Below are 25,776 nucleotides of genomic sequence, written 5' to 3' on the forward strand. Positions count from 1 at the left end.
AAGATTTAGATTCAAAGATACAGCTTTTTCCTTTCAATTTTTAATATTCCCTTCTGTAATTTAGTGTAATGGGTATACTTTTGCTATAATTTATAGAAAGTTTGGAGACCTTACACCTCTTTGCCATCTCATCTATTTTATTCTTCCTTTCTCTCCCTTCTTAGGTTTTTCCACTTAAAATGGATTTGCTGGGCCATAAGAGATTTAAGGCAGATTAAATATTGAGTGTTTTGTTGATTTGTGTATCATTGGTACCTAGAATAAGATGGGTACACAGTGACTGTTTGTTAAATTCAATTGAATACAACATCAGTTAAGTAGATAAAATTTGTTGAAAATGAGGATAGAAGTAAAAAGCTATCAAATAAGCTTAGGGAGTAAACATCTGTACTGAAGTAAATTTTGTCTAAAAATTGTGTATGGACACATAGGATGGGAGACAGGTATAATAACTTCCCTGTAGGATGGTAAGTGTGTAAATAAGGTAGAAGGTTAAAGTAGTGATATAAAGGATGAAGTTGATTAGAACTTCATGAAAGTCTACCAACATTTCCCAGGGGTGATTCAGGAATATAGTTTTGAATAGAAGATTGAGTTTACCAGATTGTCAATGGGGAAAAGATATTTTAAACAAAGGTAACAATCTCTTTAAAACTGTGAGGCATAAAACAGCATGGCACTTTAGAGGAACTGAAAATAGTTCAGTGTAAGCTAAAATACAGGATATAAGGATAGAGACAGGGAGGAAGATTAGTTTATGAAATAAAGGGTCATATACTTGTGAGCTTTATATGTCATGCAGAGAAGATTGGAATTTTTCTTTTGGAAAATTAGGAGCTATTTGAAGTATATTTAGCAGAGGATTTGAACTGTGTAAGATAGACTGGTTGGTGGAAGTGAAATGGAGGGAAGGACGTAATCCTTGAGTTAAAGTAGTGTGAGTGTGATTCTGAGTTCTGAATCAAGTTATATGTAAAGATAATATGGAGTAGGAGACCAGAAAAAGTTTCTGTGATTTGAAAATATACTTACAGTTGTCATTTATAATACTGTTCTCTTATTTCCGTTACTTGCTCAGAATTATCCTTGAAGTCATTGGCTCATCACTAAATTGAATAACAGTTGTGTGTCACGCATTGTGCTAGCCACTGAAGACAGCAAATTTAGAGCACAGGGATCTTATCTGAGGAATTTATAATCTAGAGAGTTTTTCTCATCTCTGTCGCTTCTGGGGATATCAAACTAGGAAATTTGCCTTTGTAGAACACCTAAAAAAAATGAACAAAATATATTTAAAGGCATTGAGTTACATTTAAATAAGTGATATTCTACAGGGCTTATTATATCTGCAAGAGGGAAACCCAGAGAGACGAGACCAGCATTTTTGGACAGCTTTGCCTCTAAAGATATTTTTCTATTCTGGTAGAGGGCTGCCCAGCTTAAGAATCTGAGAAGCTGAACAGAGTTTCTTCAGATTTAAGAACAAGGAAGATACTCCTGGTAATTCCTACAGGCTTTATGCTTGAGACCTTAAGGATTATGTCTTAGAAGTAAAGATAAACCAGAAATAGATCATGCATCATAGGGACTGAAGCCCAGTTTAAGATATTCTTAGTTCCAGTTTGGTTAAAAGAGTATAGAATTCCTAATGTTCTCAGCCACGTGCAAAGAGCAAATTCACTCTCCAGTGGAGGAAGAGATCATCCTAGTGCTAAAATTATCTGTATGATTTTTCATATACAGGAATAAGAATTCAGTTTTTTTAACTGAGAATTCTTTTTTTAAAAACATACAAGGAGAGAAACCAACATGAATAAAAAACGAGAGAATGAATAGATTATTCCACAGGAGATCCAGGAAATGATGTTATCCGACATGATCTTTAAAGTAATAATGGTTTCAAGAAATTTTTTTTAAAAGCAATATTTTTATTGAAGAACTACAAAGAGATCCCAAGTTTAGGAAAATCTAGAACTAAAAGGGAGAGTGAAATTAAGAACATAATGATAGTTTTTAACAGTTAGATATAGCTTAAGAAAAGGTTAGTGATTTGGAAGATAGACCAGAAGAAGATCCCTAGTCTGATGAAAAAATAAAATACAAGTAATAAAAGGGACATATGGGGTACAGTGAAAAGGTTTAACATAAGTGTAAGAGGAATTCTGGAAAGATGTATGTGAGGAAAGAGAGAATATGGTAGGTGCTATATTTGAAAAGATAATGGTTGAGAATTTTTCCAAAACTCAAAACAAAAAACAAAAAAAATCCAGTAAGTGCACATTTGAAAAACTCTAAGAATTCAAAGCATGGCAAGTATAAAGACAGTCATATAGTAAACCAAAGACAAAAAATCTGAGAGGCAGTGAGGGGTTGAGGGCCAGGCATTAAATGCCAAGGGATAGAAGATTTTTTTTTCTCCCTCTGTTAAACATTGTTAAGTAAAGATATGTATTATGATTTTAGGATAACCACCAAATAATAAATGAATATAAAATTGTCAAGTTAATATAGGGAACAAGTAAAAACTCCAGCAATCCAAAAGAAAGCAAGAAAGAAGAATAAAAGCAATACTGAAGTAGGACAGATAGCATATGGTAAAATGGCTGATTTAATCCCACAATTATCAGTGATTGTGTTAAATATACATGGATTTATTACTCCAAGTAGAAGTGAAATAGTGTCATACTAGATATAAAACAAAGGTAAATTGCTGCCTATAAGAGAGATTCTTTAAATATAAACATATTAAAAAGTTAAAAATAAAAGGATGGAAAAAGCTTTAATAAACCTGAACAAAAAAGAGCTAGTAGGTAAGTATATTAATATCATGCTTTAAGCATTGCCGGAGATCAAAAAGAATATTTGATAATGCAAAAGGACGAGTTCATCAGGAAGTATACAATTCTAAATTTATAGGTTACTGATAACATAAATTCAAAGTATATAAAACAAAAATTAAAAGTAAAAAAGAAACATGTAACAGACCTTCCTGAATAGCTAACAGAATAAGCACACAAAAGAAAAAAAACAGTCAGGGTATAGACTATTTAAAGCACCCAGAGGATGTGGCAGATGCTTTTGTGGGTGCTCAGCCCTTCTTGCCTTTAGGTTTGAATGCCAGTTTACTTGGGCCTGTATCAAATAAGGATATAGAAGGTTTTTTGTTTTTATTTTTGTTTTACTTTTGGATATGGAAGATTTTTAAAGCAAATACTTATTTGACATGTATAGTTAACTAACTGCAAATTTACAAAATGTATAAAATCTGTCCTTGTACTGGACCATAATAACAAAGGTCAAGTTTTGGGATTGAAATCACACACATTTTAGTACCATACAGAAATTATGCCCGAAACCAACAACCAAAAGATAACTGGAAAATACTTTTATGGGTAAAAATTAAGAAACGTCCTTCTGCATAGACTAGAAGTTGAAGAAAATAGAAAATATATTGAACTGAGTGAGCATGTTGCATACTAAAACTTGTGGGATGTAACCAAAGATGTATTTAGAGGAAAATTTTATAGCTGTTAGAAGATTTTAAGATTGAAGAGCGATGATAAAAGTACCCCTCCCAACAAATTGGAAAAAGATATAAAGGAAGTATAAACCAAAGGAAAGTATAAAGAAATAATAAAGATAAAAGAGGAAATTAAATAAGAGTGAAAACAAATATGCCATGGAGGAAGATCAACAAAGTCAAAAGTAATATATTGAAATGATGAATTAAGACCCCTCAGAGGGGTGTCTGGGTGGCTCAGTCAGTTAAGCGTCCTACTTCAGCTCAGGTGGTGATCTCACGGTTCATGGGTTTGAGCCCTGCATCAGGCTCTGTGTTGACAGTTCAGAGCCTGAAGCCTGCTTCGGATTCCGTGTCTCCCTCTCTCTGCTCCTCCCCCGCTTGCACTCTGTCTCTCTCAAAAATAAATAAAAACATTAAAAATGTTTAAAAAAAAAACCCTCAGAAATTCATCCAAGGGAGTGACAGAAAAAGAGAGGGATATAAATAATCAGAATTCCAGTTTATAAAGAGGACATCACCATGGATCCTACACACATTAAAAAGATAATAGGGTACACTAAACAACTTTATGTCCATAAGTAGACTTGTCAAATGATATAAAAAAAAATTTCAAAACTGACACAGAAGAAATGCAAAATCTGATTCTTATAACTATGAAAAAATTTCAATATGTAATTGAAAGCCTTTCCATAAAGAACATTGTAAGCCACATTGGCTCCAGTAGTAAATTCTGCCAATACTGAAAAAATTAGTATCAGTTTGACATAAATTCTTCTGTGGAGTAGAAAAAGAGACAATTCACAATGCGTTTGAGGGGCCCAAGATCTGTCCAGATCCAGATCTGTCAAGGATATTATTAGAAGTGGAAATTAAAGTGAATTTCACTCATAAACATAGATTCAAAAATTTTAAACAAATATTATCAAATGAAATCCAGCAAGATACACAAAAGGATAATATAGAACTAAGTGGAGTTTTTTCCTGGTGTGTGTTACATCTAATCATCAATTGATTTAATTCATCTATAAACAAAACAAGAAAAAAAAACTTATGGTGATCTTACTAAAAGTATAAAAATCAGTTGATAAAATTACATAACCATTCATGTTAAAAAAAAGTCCTTAGCAAATTAATTGTAGAGGGCATTTACAAAAACCTATAGTTAATATTATACTTAATGGAAATAGGCTGAATGCTTTCCCCTAAGGCATCTCCTAAGGGAGTTTTCCTCAGAGTTTTTTATTATGAATGTAGGCATGTGAGGACATCCAAATGGACTGACTGTAAACATAAGAAAAGATTTTTCACTTATTATCAGGGAATTAAAATGAAAACCACAGTCAGATACCCCTATGCATTCATCAGAATGACTATAATGAAACAGACTGATAATACAAGTATTAGAGATACTGTGCATGGGGGAAAGTCCCATTTACAGGTGGTGGTTACATAAATTAGTACATCTGCTTTAACAAGCTGTTTGGCAGTATCTGCTGAGGTTATATATGTGTAGTTTATAAGCCTGTGTTTTCACTCTCAAAATGCATATACACATACCAAAAGTTTTGTGCGTAAATGTTAACAATGGTTAAAAACTAGAAATAACTGTAATGTCTATCAGTAGTGTAGTGGGTGAATAAATTGTATGTAAATACTGTACAGCCAATCAAAAGACAGGGTGTCAGAATGGATAAAAAATCAAGGTCCATCTATATCCTACTTACAAGAGACTCACTTTAGACCTAAAGACACCTACAGATTCAAAGTGAGGGGATGGAGAGCCATATATCACGCTACATGTTAATGGATGTCAAAAGAAAGCTGGAGTAGCCATATTTATATCAAACTAGATTTTAAAACAAAGACCATAACAGATGGAGAAGAGCATTATATCATAATTATGGGGTGCCTCCATCAGGAAGATCTAACAGTTGTAAATATTTATGTCCCCAACTAGGGATCATCCAGGTATTTACATCAATTAGTAACAAAAATAAACAAACTTACTGATAATACCATTAAAGTAGGAGACTTTAAAACCCCACTTACAACAATGGACAGATCATCTAAGCAAAAATAAACAAGGAAACAATGGCTTTGATGACACACTGGACCAGATGGACTTAACAGATATACTGAGAACATTTCATCCTAAAGCAGCAAAATACACATGCTTATCAAGTGCACATGGAACATTCTCCAGAAAAGATCACATACTCGGTCACAAATCAGCCCTCCGCAGGTACAAAAAGATCGAGATTATACCATGCATATTTTCAGATCACAACACTATGAAACTTGAAGTCAACCCCAAGAAAAGATTTGGAAAGCCCTCAATATATGGAGGTTAGATAACATCCTACTAAAAATGAATGGGTTAACCAGGAAATTAAATAATTTTTTTTTAATGTTTATTTTTGAGAGAGTGAGAGAGAGAGCACAAGCAGGGGAGTGGCAGAGACAGAGGGAGACACAGAATCCAAAGTAGGCTCCAGGCTCTGAGCTGTCAGCACAGAGCCTGACGCAGGGCTTAAACCCACAAACCATGAGGTCATGACCTGAGCCGAAGTCAGATGCTTAACTGACTGAGCCATCTAGGCACCCCTGTATGGTTCTATTTATATTTGTAAACATATGAATCTTAACAGTGGTATGAAAAGTTAGGAAAATGGTTAAATTTGGCAAGGGCGTCTGAATTGTAATTGGGAAGAGGAGATGGGAAGGATTTTGGACTGCTATTAATGTGTGTAAGAATCCATATGTTCCTGTTAGGTAGCGTGCTTGTTAACCATGCTACAAAAGAGAAGAAACAGAATCATACAACTCCTTGGGGGTGACCTTCATTTAGCAATTACTTCCTTGTGAAATTATTAATTAAAAGGAAATAATAAATTATCTTTTCAGATTTGCATGTCATCCTTGCACATGCACCATGCTAATCTTCTCTGTATCATTCGAATTTTAGTATATGTGCTGTTGAAGTGAGCATAAGCATATGCCTTTCCCAATTAGCATAACTATCACTTATGCACTACCATTCTTCTTTACAGGTTAATAATAATAATAATAATACCCAAAGAATGATAAAAATCACAAAATCACCAATTTGCAAAACCACCATATTCGCAGAGAAGTGTGTGAATGTTATCAGTGTATTTCCTTGGTGCCTAAATACTGCTGTGTAGAAACTTATTCGGGGGCCTCATTTTGAAAAACAGTTTAAAAGCAAATATTTCCCAGTATAGAGAAAAAGTTAAAACCAATAGGGGCTTAATGACATCGTTTTAGTTGCTCAAGGCCTGCGCTTTGACTTTTTTAAGTCTTGAAATTTGAAACGTTTTTTTTAACGTATTGTAGGAGTTCCCTCCCCCCCCCAACTCCACCAAGGGTTTTATTTTACCAAAGTACAGTGTGTATGAATTCCATATGATATCAGTGATCACTGTAGGTGATGGTTTTTTTTCTTTTCCCAGACATTGCTTCATTAAATTCATTGTTGATAATCCAACAAATACTCAGTTCTTTTTGATGATTTAGGGTAATGTGGGAGAAATTAGGCTTCTTCATTTTGCATTTTTCCTTAGTGCAGTCCACAGATAAGGTGGCTAAAACAAATTCAGCCCTAAATTTTCACCTGAGTGGTATTACAAATAGCATTCTAACAAAAAAATTTGGTTACATGTATGTTTTAATGAAAACATACATAGACTGTATGAAGGTTTTATACCACCGAAATTAAACATTCTTCTATTGTGTAGATTAGCAATTTAAAAAAGAAAAGTTTAGAAAGTTCTTTTAAGCCTGGCAAAAGCTTTCCAGTCTTTATTATATACCAATTATTTTCTGCGAGATGAATAAATTATGAATTTATTTCCTAGGAGGAGTATAGAACTGAAGGTATCAGCTGGCACAATATAGATTATATTGATAATACCTGTTGCATCAATCTTATTAGCAAGAAACCAACAGGACTACTCCATCTTTTGGATGAAGAAAGCAAGTGAGTATGATTCTTTCAATTTTGCTGTTGGCCATTTGGGATTTTCATGTCTTTTTATTAACTGTGAAGTTTTCTTCTTACATAATGAAATAATGTGCCAAAGTTTCCCTTGTATGCATTTTATTATGTGTGTGTGTTTCTAGGAAAATTGGATGCACTTCAGCATTGAATGCATTCTTTCCTTGAGTTTTTCCAGATTTCTTCTACTGAGTTTCTTTGACGTTAAATTTGTTAGCATATTTTTTGTTGTTTTCCATGTTCTTCTCTTCCTGAATTGGGTTTTATATAAGATATGTTTGTAGTTTTCATGTTTATCAGCAAAGAATATCATGATAGATTAGTGATGTCTGTCACAGCTGTGCAAGTGTAAATAGCAATATAGGCCAAGTATTTGGCATCCTTTTTACCACTGTGTAGTATACCAAACTTATATAATAAGCTTCAGAAATAAAACTTCATATAGCATCCTCCACAGTGTTTTCAGTGCTCTATAAGATATTATCTAAAGTAAAATTATCTTATGAGATGGCAAATCTAGAACTGGAGAAACTGAAGTGATGGGGAGTATTTAAGTTTTCTGTCACTCTTCAGTAAAATGTTTAGTAATTAGGTCACCTGATGTCTAGCTTAACATTATACCCATTGAACTAAGATCTAAAATATTGGGAATTCACTATCATAGGTGGGATGACTATACATCATCAGGCTTGAATAGGACAATCTGAAGTTTATGTCTGTTGTCCAGTTTAGTTATTAAAGGTGCCTACTTTTACTTACAGATATCCTGGTTTGTATGGTAGGTTGTAGGTTACGCTACTAATATGCCATAAACATTCAGAATTGCTATCTACCAATCTCATGGTCTTTAGATTGAGCCTGTGTCAGCCTCCAGGCTGAGCGTGTAACTTGTTAGGGATTCTCTATCCTCCTCTCTCTGCCTCTCTCCTGCAACTACGTGCTCTCTCTCTCAAGATAAACATTAAAAAAAAAAAAAAAAAAAGAATTGATACCCAAAAATATAAAGTAATACAGCAGATTGCAAAATAAATTGAAAAGGAGAATGTTACCAGTTACATCTTCCTACTTTATCACTAGTCTGTTTCCATTAATTTAAATGAATTAAAATACAATTAACACAAAAATATTTTATATCCAAAGTTGCATAAAAGTTTTTTGTATTGCTCTATATGTCCTGAAACATATACTATCTTTTATAAAATTGTAAGGTCAGTGGTTCTTAGCTGTGCTCACATACCTTACCTCTGGTGTATTTTATTTTGGAAAGCTTCATAGGTGATTATGATATTCGGTGTTGAGAACTACTGTGGTTGATGTTAAAACGCAGTTCTTTTTTTGAGGTATTTTATGATAACAAAAAGAACAAAGTGTAAGCAATTCTAGAAAAAGATTTTACAGGTATCAAATGATGGATTTGAGATTCAGATACTCCAGGTATTTCTAACTAATTAGCTTGTGCTTTTAAGTATTGTCCTATAAAGCTTCTTCATAATGCTCAGGCTGTAGAGTCAGAATTTCAAGGTTGCATTTCATCTCTATTAACTGCCTTTGGCAAATCTCTGAATGTTCTTGGTCATTGTTTTTTTTTCATGTAAAAAGCAGATGATGATGAGAAATGATAATGCTTTGTGCTATATATCTTAAGGTGGTTGTAAGTAGCAGTTGAGATAGTGTATAATTAAAACATGGGAGAAAAGGGTTGTTGCCTGGCCTATCATTCTTTACTCAAAATATTTTGAGTTCATATCTTACTTTACAAAGACTGTATTTTCCTGGTCAGTTGCTACCTCCCATAGATATAAATATTACCCAATAAGAGACTGTCAACTCTTTGCCATTACTCAAAAGTTCCTGGGTGTAAGCCACGTGGCCAGAAATTACAGAGAGATGGATTTTGGCTCAATGTAAGGAAGAACTTACTAGTCAGTAGAGCTGATTAGCAGCTGCTTTATAAAGTAATAAAATTTCCCAAAATCATAATTATTTTGCATCATCTGTAGTTGGGAGACTGGACTGAATAACCTCTTAATTGTCCCTTCAGCTATACTTCTATATTCAGTCCTCCACAAAATTTTTTTATAAACCCTAGTATAATTTTCTTCATTTCTATATCAGTCCTGTTGTTCTTACCTCCTTTTGTAAATGGACCACTTTGTCTCTATGCGTTAACATCCCAGAAGATGCAAAGGCATGAAATGTTTTCTCTCTGCCAAAATGGGTTGAAAACAGTCACATTTAAGAAGAGCTATTTGGGGACCACTTTATAAAGTAGTTTTCTTCTAAGAACTGTTTTGTTCTATAGGGAGCGAATAACTTGAAATCTATCCTTAGTGGTGTTTCTCCTTCATTCAGTGTTATTTTACTGCTTTAGGTGAATGGGTTTGAAGTCAGAAGTCTTGTTTAATTTTGTCTTGCTATCTCTGGGCTGTTTGACCTGGGCAAGTTATTTAAGCTTGATTGTAAAGGATGCAGTGCGAAGTTTAGAAAGAAGGAGTAGAATAAGCAAAGTTAGGTATGAGCAGGATGTTAGGAGTGTTACCAGTCTTTCCTACAGTATTCAAAGTGTGATCTGTTGATGGCAGGACTCGCAGCACCTTGAAGCTTGTTAGAAATGCAGAATCTGAGACTTCGACCCCAGACTCTTAACAAAATGAAGTTAAGATCAGAGCATTCATTTAGGACAGCATTTCATGAGTCTTGCCTGCCCATAAGAATTACCTGGAGAACTTGGAAGTAGTACTGATCATCACCACCCTAGGGTCAGTTCAGTAGAATCACAGGAATGGGGTCTAGGCCTTGGTATTTTTGCAAGCTAAAGACACAGAGAGGCACTAAGGCTATCCTGGCAGATAGCCTTTGGGGAACACTAGATGGAAGAGCTTTGACATGCACAATAATGTATGATATTTGTCTCTGTTCCAAGCTCTTTTGCTTGATATTGTAGTGTGTATCCATAGGTGTGTATTGAATGCAGGAAATATGGAGAGCTTCCCTTTCTATCTTTCCTTGTTTGGAATAAAAACTGTTTTCATGTATGTTTTCCTTTGAAAAAATTTTTTCTCCATTTAAAAGTAGGAAAAAAATCATAAGCTTTTTGATTACCCAGGGGATTATCCAGAGACCATGAGGTGTGAGTATCCTTTCTGAAGAAAAGCATCCTGTGCTGTGGATAGCGAAGCATTAAGTTTGCAGAGTTTGAGTTTGTCTAGGGTTAGGAGCTTGGATTCTGTCTCTTTGCCTTGGTGATCCATAAGTTTTCCTGAGTAGGGGAGGCACATGATTAAAGCAGTATTCTAGGAAAATTTGTTATTTTGGTTTGGTGACTTGAAACAAAGTTTAAAGTCACTGACACTTGTAGAGGCTGTTGCTGTACTCTCTGTTTGAAATTGTAAGAGTTATAGTTTATTCTAGAATGGCTTTAGAGTTCTAGAATGGACAGGAAGAGGTGGATGGTGGAGATGTTTTGAGGCAGGGTTGGTATTGAATGCAAAAGCAGGCGTAGGTGGATAGAAAAATGGCAGTGTTGGCAACTTAAGAAATGAGGTGACATTTATGTCCTTCCTATAGGATGCCAGCTAGTGTTAGATGTTTTTACTAGTTTTATTTGATTCTGCTAACACTGTGATACCTCATTGTACTCATTTGTGGAAGCTAGCTGGTTCTTGAAGCTTACTGAAGGTCACTGACAGAACTGGTAATCTAAACAATGACTAACACCAAAGGCCATTCTCCTTCTTCATTTTAATACATTTACATAATTATTTTCGTTATAATTTTGGAATCATTTTTACACATTAGATTTTGTATTCATCATCTTTACAACCTCATGTCACATTATTTCTCATTACTTCAGCTACTATTAAATGAAACTATTCTCTGAAAGATACTTGCTTTTTCCGTTTTGTCAGTGATATTTCCTTTATTAAGAAACTCCACCTTTAGCATTTAGCTCATAATTGCCTCCTGTATCTTCGTTAAACCTTTCCATTATTTCCAACCACTAGTGATTTTTTCCTCTTCTGAACTTTTATATTCTTGTATTTGCTATCATGTATTTATTTCTTTTTCTTTTTTTTTAAAATTTAATGTTTATTTATTTTTGAAAGAAGAGAGAGAGAGAGTACGAGTGAGGGAGAGGCAGAGAGAGAGGGAGACACAGAATTTGAAGCAGGCTCCAGGCTCTGAACTGTCAGCACAGAGCCTGACGCAGGGCTTGAACTCACGAACTCACGAACTTATGAACCGCAAGATCATGACCTGAGCCAAAGTCAGACGTTTAACCGACTGAGCCACCCAGGTGCCCCTATCATGTAATTATTTTTAATAGGTATCATTTGAATGATCCCTAGATATGAAATGCTCATCAGTGAGTATAAACCCATTGATGTATATTTGAAATAATAATAGATATAGTATAAAATTATATAGTAACTGGTATAGGTATGAAAATTGCTACTTAATTTATATATCAAGAAATAGGAAAACAGAAAATGACTTATGGATTTAAAGGATCTATCAAAACTGGGAGATCATTTTGTTTTGGGAAGTTCTTGGCCCCAAACAGTGGATCATTTGAGTTTTATTTGGTGAGTTTAATGGTAGTGTCACACAATGCAACCTAAGCTAAAAGTTTAAAGACTTGAGTTTATTTCTCAGTTCTGCTACTTGCCAAGTGTGAGTTTGGGCAAATCGTGAATTTTGATCCCTCATCTATAAAACATCAATCCTTGTTACATTCACTTTTTAGCTTGTTTATAAGAATCAGATTAGAGAATATAATTTGCTCTTTGTAATTTGCTAAATGAGTTAGATGGCAATGTAATTATAAGGGTTTTTTTTTTTTAAGATTATTAACTGTTGCATCTTTCTTTAGTATTTTTGCTTTTGTTTTTAATTCAGCTTTCCACAGGCTACAAATCAAACATTGCTAGATAAATTTAAGCATCAACATGAAGAGAATTCTTACATTGAATTTCCAGCTGTGATGGAGCCTGCTTTCATTATAAAGCATTATGCCGGGAAAGTAAAATATGGGGTAAAGGTCAGTAAATTTCTCATTAAAATGCCTTCAGGGTAAAAGTGTGTTTACTGTATTATCATTCCTGTCACACTGCTTTCTTTGTAGTTTATGGAAGCTCTTGATCAGTAACAATTAGAGACATTTTGTAAGAATACTACTAACCCTCGTATCCTACCTTGCAATATATTACTGTCTTATGTGATATTTTTCTTGGCTTCTTCCTATAGATAAACTTGATATCAGTCCCTTCAAATAGTTTTTTGAATATAAAAGAATAGGTAGCATAAATATCTCTTAAACCCACTATTTCATTAAGTGGTTTGATGAATTTTTCTCTTCCCTACATCCATGAAGCTTGACAGAAGATTTTGTCTTCATGCACCATTAGGTATTTGTGAGCTTGCATTCCTAATGCATATATTGAAACTCTTAACTCCTGCAGAGGGGAACCTTCATAATTGTGTCCATTTCCTGTTTGTAATTAGTGAGCCCATTACCCTTCAACCACTTGATGTTTAAGCCTACCATTTAAGATAATTTCCCAGGCAAGGCAGTGATGTTTTGGAGAAAAGTGGAGCAATAAGCTTTCTCTTGGGTCTTGAGATTAGAGTCACAACTGAGATCACTCATTCATTCATCAATGATTCACTTATTTAGGAAGTGTTTGTTAAATACAGGCTATGTGTCAGACACTGTCCCGGTGTTTGGAATGGCTTAGTGATAAACTAGACAGACCTGTTCTTGGCTCAGTGTGTGTGTGTGTGTGTGTGTGTGTGTGTGTGTGTGTGTGTTTGTGTGTAATATAGATAAATGGGTATTGCTATAAATAAATGAATGAGTTCTATGAGAGATAGTAGTCAAATAGTGGATTTTGAATTTGGAGATCCATGAATACCTCTCTGAAAACTTAAATATTGAGAGTTAACCTGAAACAAGCATTACCTTGGTGAGGAGTTGAGATGATGAATATTCTGGGACATGAGGTGGGGAAGAATTAGTATGTTAAAATAATTGAAAACAGGCTAGTGTTACTAGATTATGGTAAGCAAGGGAGATAGTGGCATGAAATGAATTTAGAGAATGGACAGCAAGTTAATTCATAGCTTTTAGGACAAGTTAAAGGTGTTTGTTTTTTGTTGAACTTATTATGGGGAGCAATAAAAAGATTTTAAACAGGATGTGCTTCGTGTTTTTTAAAGATTGCTTTGATTCCTTTGAGGAGAAGGCATAGCAGAGGATGAGAGAAGAAGCTGGGAGATCAGTTAGGAGCTTTTTTAAATAGTTGAGGTGAAATGTTAAGGTAAACTGAACCACCAGGGTGACAGTAGAGATGTAGGAGATCTAGATGATTAAGAAAAAATTTTGGAGGTGTAATCAGTAAAACCTGATTGATTTATTCTAACCTATCAGATAGGTTGAAAGTAAGTGACTTCTGACTGTAACTGATGGGTGAATTTGAGGTGCTGTTTCCTGAGATGGAAAAGACAGGAAGGAACAGATTTTAGAACAAACATAAAGAATAACAGAATAGGGGTGCCTGGGTGGCTCAGTTGGTTAAGCACCTGACTTCGGCTTAGGTTATGATCTCACAGTTCGTGAGTTCAAGTGCTGCGTGGGGCTCTGTGCTGACAGCTCAGAGCCTGGAACCTACTTGGGATTCTGTGTCTCCCTCTCTCTCTGTCCCTCCCCTGCTCACACTCTGTCTCTAAAAATAAATAAATATTGAAAAAAAAAAAAAAAGGAGTAACAGAATTGAGTGGTGGCTACCAGGGCTGGGGATGGAGGAATTGAGATGTTGGACAAAGGATACAGACTTGTAGTTAGAAGATGAATAAGTTCTGGAGCCCTGATGCACAGCATTGCAATTATAATTAACATTGTAATAATAGCATTGTCTTCAAAGTTGTTAAGAGACTAGATTTTAGATGGTCTCACCATAGAAAAGAAATGATAAATGACCTGATGGAAGTGTTAAGTAATGCTATAGTGGTAATCATACTGCAGTGTATAAATGTATCAAATTAACATATTACATACCTTAAACATTACATGTCAGTTTTATCTTATGTAAAAAAAAGATTTTAAAAATACAGTTTAGAACAAAAACCAGAAATCTTGAGCTATATATAGTGAGGTGCATAAAATACATAAATCTAAAGTGTACAGATTTCTTTTTTTTTTTTTTTTAATTTTTTTTTCAACGTTTTTTATTTATTTTTGGGACAGAGAGAGACAGAGCATGAATGGGGGAGGGGCAGAGAGAGAGGGAGACACAGAATCGGAAACAGGCTCCAGGCTCCGAGCCATCAGCCCAGAGCCTGACGCGGGGCTCGAACTCACGGACCGTGAGATCGTGACCTGGCTGAAGTCGGACGCTTAACCGACTGCGCCACCCAGGCGCCCCTAAAGTGTACAGATTTCTATCAGGCCCCTCCCCAGCTCATTCTCCCCCACTTAGAGGTAACCACTATCCTCATTTTTTCTTTCAACGTTTTTTTTTTAATTTATTTTTGGGACAGAGAGAGACAGAGCATGAACGGGGGAGGGGCAGAGAGAGAGGGAGACACAGAATCAGAAACAGGCTCCAGGCTCTGAGCCATCAGCCCAGAGCCTGACGCGGGGCTCGAACTCACGGACCGCGAGATCGTGACCTGGCTGAAGTCGGACGCTTAACCGACTGCGCCACCCAGGCGCCCCATATCCTCATTTTTTATCCTTTGTTTTACTTGTTATTATCAGATGGGTTGAAATTAAAAGTATGGAGAAATATATACCACACAAACCCTAACTAAAAGAAAGCTGATGTATAATTATGTTATTATCAAAGTAGACTTTAAAGCAAGAAGTATTACTAAAGATAAAGAGGCACATTTCATAACAATAAAAGGGGCCAGTTTGACAGGAAGACACAATCATCAAAAGTTGCATGTACCTAATGATTTGATTCAGTACATAAAAAGCAAAGTGAGAACAAAAGTAGAACTAGGAAAATCCATCTGGTTGTAGATTTTTATACATATCTCTTAGTAACAGAATAAGCAGACACAAAATCAGTAAAAACAGAAAAATTGAAAAGCAGTGTTAAAAACTGACCTGCTTGGTATATTATAAGGATAAGTAGGCAGTCTTTGGGTGTTCAGAAATTAAGCACAGTCCTTCTATGTAACCCATGAGTCAAAAAAGAAATTACAATATAATACTAAGTTCAAACTGAGCATGAATGAAAATACAACATATCAAAATTTGCAGATTTGATAGTAATTGGTAGGATGCATTTAAAGCAGTGATTTATAACTTTAAATGCATATATTAGGAAGGATAGTTGAAAGTAATTAACGTTCCGTTTCAAGAAACTAAAAAAAGAACAGGAAATTAACCCTACTCCTCCAAATTAGAAGGAAATAATAAAGGGAAGATCAGAAATCAATGCAGTAGAGAACAAACATACAAGAGAGAAATTACCAAAGCCAAAAATTAGTTTCTTAAAAAGATAACAGAAAATAATCTAAGTAAAAGGTAATAGAAAATAACTGATAACAGAAAAATATTTAAAAATTACAAATATCAGAAAAGAAAAAGAGGACTTAACTACATACTCAACAGATATTAAAAAGATCTGAACATATTTTGCCAATAAACTTGTTAACATGAAAATGGAAAATTCCGTGGAAAACACACATCGTCAAAACTGACACTAAAAATACAGGCAAACCCGGGATTCCCACTTCTGTTAAACAATTTAAATCAGTAGTTTAAATCTTTCCCACAAAGGAAATTCCAGGCCCACATGATTTTACTGGTGAATGCTTACAAACATTTAAGTAATACTAGTCTTGCTCATTCTCTTTCAAGTTTAAGATCCCTTTAAGATGTATAAGTGGATCTCAAACAAGAAAGATCTGAGGTAGAAATACAGATTTGGGCCTCATCATATAGATAGTGTTTAAGGTCATTATTATGGTTGAGATCAATCACCTTAGATCAGATAAGAATTTCAAAAATGGAACCAGCAGTAGGGACTGAGAATGCACAGCACAAAAGGTAAGTAGTAAATCACAAGATGTGTTGTTATAGAAACCAAGAAGAAAATGTCAAGAATGATATGATCAGTTTGTGAATTGTACTTAGAAATCTGGAACTCTGAAGACATATGAGACCATTGCATTTGGAAAATGAAGGTCTCCCATCAATATTTAACAGTCATCATGGAAAAGATTTCTAGAATTTTATGTCGTACCATATAGTTATTAATAGGATGGGATGGTCTTTGGTATAGAACAGACTAGTGTTTCAGTTCCTGTAGTTTGACCTTCTTTATCTTTCTATTTACTTATCAGTAAAGTATGGTTTATAATTATTCTGTGTTATTAAGTACTTGTTAGAATTGAATAAGTTATGTATAGTCCTTAACTTAGTGCCTGGCATCTTGTCTCCCATTGTAGGTATTAGCTGCTGCTGGTGGTGGTGGTGATTTGAATTTGTAAATTCTAACTCAGTTTTACTAACTTTTATACTATATACTTTTGCTCAAAAGATGGTTAGGGGAAAGCCAAGGACCAAGATTTCTGGCTTGTTTTCCCTCTTCTATTCTCAAGAGAACAAAGAACAGGAAAAGAAACCCCTAAAAGTTAATAGGATGAGTCCAAACTGCCTTCTAGAAAACATCATACTAGGCGTGCTCCTCGTAGAAGTCTGAGTTAGAGCTATTCTGTGAAGTTGCACCAACTCCAGGTGATTTACTCACCAAGTTTTAATCCTTTAATCTGGGTGTTTTGGACTATACATATCAGTCTAGAACCTTCTTCCATGAGTATAAGCTTTTTGTCCTCTTTATCTTTGTGTGGAGTGTTTTAACCCATTTTCTTCTGATATTCCCTCTGACCTCCATTGGCAGGTGGTTTTTACTGCCTGTTTATGCTCTTTAGGTAATACTATCCTGCTTTAAAAAACTCTGTGGATAATGATATCCATATGTATTTTCTGAAGTCTGTATAGGATTCGTAGATGCATATATTCATCTGCCTACTTGATGTCTGTATGCAGACATAGTACAGTGGTTATGAGTGGTTGTCTTTGAATCCCTGTTCTACTTACTGTGTGATAGGGACCAAGATAGTTAACCTCTCTGTGACTGAGATTCTTCATCTATAAAATAGGAATAATAGTAATATTCTCTATCTTAAGGAGTTGTTAGGTGGATGAAATGAGCTTAAATGAGATAGCACATGTAAAATGCTCAGAGGAGTGCCATGTACATAATAACCATTCAATAAATGTTACTTACTGCTATCTTTATCCTCACCATCTCAGACTTCACTTGTACAAAACTAATCTCTTGGTCTCATTTCCTTTCCCTAAACCTTCTCTTTTCTCTGTGCTTATCCATATCAATATGGCACCTCTATCCACCTAGTTACTTAAACCCAAAATATAGGTGTTACGCTTATTCCCTCATTTTCTCACTGGGGCCTAATCCACCAGCAAATTACCAGCCTTACTTCCAAAACATATCCCAAATGCAATAACTATTTTCTCTTTACAGTATTACCACCAATGTAGTCTAAAGTCACAATTAGCTCTTACCTGGAATATTGTAGTAGCTGTTCTCCTTTTTTTAATTCTTTGCACAAATTCATTCCCTCTGCAACATCCAGTGTTTATAAAACAACATTTAGCTTATGTCATTAGCCTTCCATCGGCTTTCCTTTACACTTGAATAAAACCCAAACTCCCAACTCAGGCTTACGTAACCTATTTATTTGCCAAATCTTCCACCACTCTCACCCTTGCCCAGAATGCTCCAGCCCCTGGTTTTACTGCTTATCTCCTAACTTGTCCAGTTCATCACCACCTATGGGTAGTAGGTGTTTCCTTTGCTTAGAACACTGTTCCTTGTCTTATGTCTGCCTCCTTTTTATTGTTCAACTCTCTGGCCATTTTATATAATACCCCTTCAGAGAGGCTCAATGTTTAACAAGCTGCAATAAAATAATTGAATATTCACTCTAAATGAAATGTATTATAGAATTCAGTAGTTTTAGGGTTGGATGGGACTTTATAGAAGGTATCTGATCCAGTTAGCTACCTAGAACAGAAATCACTTCTATAGTCCTTATTTAGCCACTTTTCAGACATGTCACCCATTGTCTTCTTGGTTTAATATTTTTTTCAGAAATAACATTGGTACTTTTTTCATGTAGGATTTCCGGGAAAAAAATACAGATCATATGCGCCCTGACATTGTAGCTCTTCTAAGAAGTAGCAAGAATGCATTTATCTCTGGGATGATTGGAATTGATCCTGTAGCGGTTTTCCGATGGGCAGTTCTCAGAGCTTTTTTCAGAGCCATGGTTGCTTTCAGGGAAGCTGGGAAAAGACACGTTCAGAGAAAAACTGGTAAGCAGTAGATATTAGTATTCTACCATATTTCATCTTTTAATTTTTTACCTTTTTAAAATAGAGATATCATAATTTTGTTCTCTTCTGTTTTCTTACCATATCCTAACATCATTTTCAGATCTTATTAGTTCTAGTGAACTTTATATGATTAAGTGGATATATGGTGTTTGTGTGTATATATGTGTTGGTACATTTTTATTAATAAATCCTGAGAGGAGTAATGTATGTAAGACACCTGGTATTTAATAGGCATTTAGTAAAACATTGGTAAAATTTTTAAACAAAAAAACAAAATGATACTTACCATTATTTATATAGAATTAAATATTGATACCTTTTTCTATTTTCTTCTTAGGCCATAGTTTTTACTCCAAATGAAACATAATTTAATGTGGAAGAATAAATCAGGAGATAGAAAAATTGGGATAGAGGTAGGGTAGTCTAGTTAGAGATAACCTGGCTTCAGTAATCAGTCAAGTGTCATTTCTTCTCTTGAAGAAGGTTTTGTGACTATTTGAAGAAGTTTTTCTTCAAAATATTGCCTTCAAAATTGTGGGGTAAAGTCAGATAATAATGATACATATAAAATATCTGTTTACAAATGTTAAATTTCTTTTCTTCCCACTCTTTAGTTCATTGAATTTTCCTTTGAAATTTAGAAATGAATGAAGCAGGATACTTTTTCTGTGTCTTTTCCCCTTAAATCATAAAATGCCATATTTCACATTCTGTGGGAGGACATCTTCATAAGCACTAGCCACTTAATGGAAACCACACTGTTGCTTGCTGTAGCTCTAGCCTTAGATAGACCATTGCTGCATAGTGAGGATTTTCTAATATATATGTAGTGATTTAAAATAAGTTTTTCTGCCCAGAGAAGCTTCAGTAGAAGTTCTCTAGGACACATCTGTGCTTTCAGGACCCCCAGACTTAAATATATGGCTTTTTGGTATGTGTACTAGCAGTAAAACTTTTAGGTTCAGCTTTTATATATTTCAGGTGAATACACATATTTGGGAGATTGTATTTCTAAAATGAGAGAAAAATGCTAATTGAGCTTAGCTTCTGTTTTTCAAATTATAATATGTGCAAACTGGCCTTTGTAGGTAGAGAGAAATACAGTTTTTTGGAAAATAAAAGGAATATCTTAAACCTGCTTTGTCTTTTACAAAATTATTTCTAAGAGGCTCTCTTTGAAAAAAGCTTTAAGGAAAGATTTTTTTTCCTTTAAGATATGTTCTTATTTATTACAATGGATTTATTAATTTTGAAAATTTAAAAAATGGTAAGTATCCTGCTAAGGTATAACTAAGCGAAGAAACTTTTCTTGTATTTACTACTGAAAATATTGCTTTCTGTAAACATTATTCACATTGTTTGTATGTTCCTTTGGCATTTAAAATATTATTTATGAAAGCTGATTGTAGGTTTATTATTATCAATTTGTACAAAGATATGTAATGTTATTAATGATCAGCAAAATGATACTGTGTTATTTCTACTTTGATCATTTCTAAATTCTTCTTGTTTTTGAATCTATTTTTCCTTTCTGGCCAGCACAGAGCTTCCATATAATACACTTTTTGAAAGCTCTTTTATTTTGGGATATAACATGCATGCATACCGAAAAGTGTGCCCCCTAAAGTGTATAGCTCAATGAATTATCACAAAGTGAAAACACCCCTGGAACTACCACCTAGATTAAGAAGTAGAATATTACCAACAACCCAGAAATCGCATTCGATTAACTTCTTAAATTTCATTTTTTCTCAAGAAAAAGAAATTCCATAGTTCATTTGTATTTTGAGGCAATGATGGAACAGACTTGTTACAGGAAATAGTTGTATTACACTATATTAGTGTCAGTGCAAGTATTCAGCTTTTTTGCTCCTTCCACATCTCTCACCACTTACTGTTCTCTGATGGGTTTAGGATAAAAGGATGCCATTAAATTAGAACATTGTAGCATTGCAAAATGAAAACTATTGGAATAACTGAAAATGGATTAGTAGTAGATTCAGAACTTTTATAATGACCATAAATAGTGTGCAGACATGTGAAAATGAAATAGGAATTAGAGATTATTTAAGTAGAAGTGGAATATATGGATGGCAGAAGGTAATCAAGTTCAGATTTCGAATAAGAGGTCAAAGATAATAATACTTTAATGAAGAAAGAAGATGTAGACTGCAGAAGTACAATATATTTTTCACTTCCTTTGAGAGTATCTGTATAAACAAGTTTTAGTGGCTCTTAGCTAAACTGGCAACAGTTTAACTTGATTGCCAACAATAGTTGATGGTAAACTAAAAAATTTTGGATTTTCTTATGGAAATCCCTGACATTCTTTTTCATCATCAAGCAAACCAAACACAAATGAGAATATCAAATTAAAATCTACTTTTTGACTATTGTATACAGACTTCCAAATTAAAGGACACAGTGCTATTTGTTTAATACTTTTAAATAAAAACTAATTCAATTTATTCTTTTCAAGGATAAATTTGTTAAAATTGTGTAATGTATATTATGGTAATCAGGAAACCATAAAATGTCCTTAATGGTGTCATATAAGTAGGCCATCTGAGTAAAGGTACATGTTGGCCCTGAGAAATAGTAATGATTTGTCTGGTCAGCAGTGAGGTATGAGAGAACAGACATTCCAGTAGTGTCATTCACCTTGCCTCTTCCTGAATAAGAAAGATTCTGGAAGAGAGTAGGAGAGATCATAACTTGACCATGAATTATGCTGTATGTAGAAACGAGTGCAGTGATGTTTTATGTAGCTCTTTTGGAGAATTTTAATCAATCTAAAACAGCTAGACAGAAATGGGGAGTTCAGTTGTGGTATAGGGAAAAGAGGCAAGAACAAGAGAGTTCAAAGTGTCAGTTTTTTCTTCATCTACAGGAGAGAAGCTGAAGTCATTGATAGAGTTTTCACAGAGAGCTATAATGGTTTCCACATAACCTGCCCCACATAACCTGTTCCTTTTCCCCACCCACTCAGTGGATTGCATGACTCTAATGTGCTATCATTTCTTTCTAAGTGGGAGAAGGGTAAGGGTTCCATGGACCATCTATTTCCAGAAATGACCAGGTACTAAAACTGATTTTGATATCACCAAGGGTCTAGGATCTCTATGCAGTACTCTGTCCACGGTTCTTTCCCAAATTCAAATGTACCCTTAATTTAAGACAATTAAATGGATTTTTATGAACAAAATAAACTCTGAATATTTTTTATAAATCACTTCTGTATCAGGCACTGTAGTATGGTGGTTTAAGAGTAGTGTCTTAGGGGCGCCTGGGTGGCGCAGTCGGTTAAGCGTCCGACTTCAGCCAGGTCACGATCTCGCGGTCCGTGAGTTCGAGACCCGCGTCAGGCTCTGGGCTGATGGCTCAGAGCCTGGAGCCTGCTTCTGATTCTGTGTCTCCCTCTCTCTCTGCCCCTCCCCCGTTCATGCTCTGTCTCTCTCTGTCCCAAAAATAAATAAACGTTGAAAAAAAAAAAAAATTTCATTATAAAAAAAAAAAAAAAGAGTAGTGTCTTAGATGGAATGTCAGTGAAATGGTAGAATAGGAACCTCTTCCTTAAAAGCAACACAAATACTTGCAGAAAATGTCAGAATAACTTTGTCAGAACTCAGGAAATTTATCAAAGGCCTGTAGTAATCTAGAAAGTGTTTATACAAGAAAAAAGGCTGAATATTGGTAAAGACAATGCACTTTGTAGCCTTTTAATTTACACTGTTTGCATTCTTCCGTCCCCAGCTCCCCATGATAGCCTTGAAAACCAATAGGTCAGAAACACATTGAATATCAGCAGTTTGACAGCCATTACAGGTAGTAGATGGAGGCTGGAGGTCCTTCAAAAGCCCCATTTCCAGAGAATTATATTCAGCATATTAGGTGGTTCGCTGGAAAACCTGACACCCACTGCTTCTTTAACCTGACTCAGAGCTTGCCCAGTGTGAATAGCCTTTTATGTAGGGGTGATGTCCAAAAATAATCAGAAGTACTTGTTGAACAGTGCAACTCCCTGCTAGTAGTAGATAGCAGTTGGGGCAAAAACTAACTAAAAAACTTAAAAGGAAAAGCTGGGAAATGAGGTCTCCATAGTAATGGCTTTGAAAATTTCCTGTATCTTCATGGAAATCTAGATAGTCGTGTACATACATAGGGCTGTGTACATGCCCAGTCCTATGCATATGCTCAGGAAAGACCCAAGAAGATCCTTCTCTCTCACTTCTATGACCTTCAGGCTCTGTGCAAGCAGGAAGCAAAGGTGAGATCATATAAGACAGTTGTAAACTGCCTAGCAGATTAGCAGGGTGTTGAAGGTGTGCCCCAAAACACATGCACAGTGAACTTTGACAAAGACGGGGAGGTTTATTGCTTCCAGGCATGTAGAAATATCTGCCTTCAGTAATTAGCTGAGCACCAAGCAGACTGATGAGAGATTTCTCTGTGGTCATATATGACAAAGAATACAAACTTTATAGAATTGGTTCAGGAAAGTCCCAGACGATAGCAACAGTTGCATGAAACATTAAATCCTGGGAAGAAGGGAGAATCTGATTTCCAGAATTGCCGTGTTATATTTTTAAAAATATTTGTGTTCCTACTCTTAAAAGTGTGAAGATATAAAAATATGAAATTTGTTATAAATTTGTTGCAAATTAAATGTTTTAATAAAACTCACAAAAATAATTCCTGTTCCTTGAGTGACATGTAAATGTGAAAAGAAGACCTTAAATTATGAAGTAAATAATTAAAAATATTGTTTAAAAAAATAAAGATGTTGTTCCACTCTCAAAAAACTATCTGCTGTTCTATACACAATTATGGGATGTGCAAAGAAAAAATATGACTATTTTAAATATGTTCAAAGGCAACCATGTCTGAAGACTAATGCAAATTTTGAGAACAATGTCTGACCAAATATAAAATATTAATTTATATATGTATGAGAAATTCACTAGATTCAGCAACAGATTTGAACAGGCAGAGGCCAGAATCTGTGAACTTGAAGACAGATCAGTTGAGATGATCTGTTCTAAGGAACAGAAAGAAAAAAGAATGAATAAGAATGAAAAGAGCTATGGGACACCAGAAAGTACACTGATTTCTGGTAGTCCAGAAAGATAGAGAGAGGGGCAGTAAACATTTCAAGAAATAATAATGGCCAAAAACTCCTCAAATTTGATGAGGAAACTAATCTATATATCCAAGAGGTTCAAACTACAATGGTGAATTCAAAGAGATCCAAACTTAGATACATCATAATTGAATTGTCCTGAGAGAAAATATTGAGAGCAGCGAGAGAGAAGTAATTCATCATGTACAAAGTATTCTCAGTGAGAGTGACAGTTGATTCATCATCAGGAACCATTGAAGCTAGAGGGCGGTGGCTTGATATATTCAAAGTGCTGAAAGATAAAAGAGAGTCAGTCAAGAATTCTGTATTCAGCAAAATTGCCCTTCAAAGTGATGGTGAAATTAGGACATTCCTGGATAAACAAATCCTGAGCTACTGTTACTATCAGATCTGCCTCACAGGAGATACTACAGTGGGTTCTTGTGGTGGAAATGAAAGGAAACTAGACAGTAACATGAAATACTAAAGAGCACATTAAAGACAACTATAGAGTTAAATAAAAAATATGGTAAAAGTATATTTTTTACATTTTGTAACTCCCCCCCCCCCCGCCCCAATCTGATTTAAAAGACTGGTACAAAGCAATAATTCTAAATCTCTGTTGATGGGCATGACATTTAAAGGTGTAAATTTGTATGATAATAACAGCATAAAGGAGGAGGAAGGGAATGGAACTGTATAGGGGAAACACAATCAATTAATTATTTTTGAGAGATAGAGCATGAGCAGGGGAGGCTCAGAGAGAGAAAGACAGAATCCCCAGCAGGCTGACTCAGCATAGAGCCCAGCACAGTGCTCAATTCCACAGCCATGAGATCATGACTTGAGTGGAAACTAAGAGTCAGAAGCTTAACCGACTGAGCCACCCTGGTGCACCCTGGGAAACATTTTTATATACTACTGAAATTAAGTGGTTTTTAATCCAGACTTGATTGTTATAAGATGCTAATTCTATATTCCCTTGGCATTTGTTAAGAAAATAACTAAAAAATGATGGTAAAATAAATGACAAAAAAGTAAGAATATACTAGAAAACATCTGTTTAATACAAAAGAAGATAGTAATGAGAGAAGAGGAGCGCAAATAATATGTCGTAAGACATATCTGGAGGGGCACCTGTGTGGCTCAGTAAGTTAAGTGTTTGACTTTGGCTCAGGTCATGATCTTATGGTTCATGAGTTTGAGCCCTGTATCAGGCTCTGTGCTGACAACTCCGAGCCTGGAGCCTGCTTCAGATTCTGTGTCTCCCTCTCTCTCTGGCCCTCCTCAACTCACACTCTGCCTTCCTCTCTCTCAAAAAGAAATAAACATTAAAAAAAAGACATGGAAACTCAACAACACACTTCTAAAAGTTTATTTTTATTTTGAGAGAGAGCACATGAGTTGGGGAGAGGGACAGAGAGAGAAGAATCCCAAGCAAGTTCTGCAGAGCTGGATACAGGGCTCAAACTTACGAACTGTGAAATCATGATCTGAGTTGAAATCAAGAGTCAGATGCTTAACTGACTGAGCCACCCAGGAGCCCCAAAGGAAGAGTTCTTTTTTTCTTTTTCTTTTTAAAGTTTTATTTTGAGATGGGTTGGGGGGGGGGGGCAGAAAGAGAAGGAAGGAGAGAATCCCAACCAGGCTCTGCAGTGTCAGTGTGCCACTCGAACCTA

General features: G+C 35.1%; 1 protein-coding gene and 1 non-coding gene across 2 annotated transcripts in view; one reads left to right on the top strand and one right to left on the bottom strand.

The window, feature by feature from the left end:
- Nucleotides 1-25,776, top strand: part of MYO9A (myosin IXA) — a 253,196-nt gene that overhangs the window by 68,298 nt on the left and 159,122 nt on the right. Inside the window, exons 12-14 of the mRNA XM_047074849.1 lie at nucleotides 7,402-7,523; nucleotides 12,441-12,582; nucleotides 18,762-18,957. Coding sequence (XP_046930805.1) covers nucleotides 7,402-7,523; nucleotides 12,441-12,582; nucleotides 18,762-18,957 — 460 coding nt within the window. The remainder of the gene's footprint in view (nucleotides 1-7,401; nucleotides 7,524-12,440; nucleotides 12,583-18,761; nucleotides 18,958-25,776) is intronic.
- Nucleotides 6,406-6,512, bottom strand: LOC124508987 (U6 spliceosomal RNA). Its single transcript, XR_006961354.1, has one exon. It is a non-coding gene; the product is annotated as a U6 spliceosomal RNA (small nuclear RNA).

This window comes from Lynx rufus, unplaced genomic scaffold, assembly GCF_022079265.1.
Source record: "Lynx rufus isolate CCGP_SWC_20201006 ecotype Redwood Valley unplaced genomic scaffold, mLynRuf1.p SCAF_13, whole genome shotgun sequence".
NCBI classification, from domain to species: Eukaryota; Metazoa; Chordata; class Mammalia; order Carnivora; family Felidae; genus Lynx; species Lynx rufus.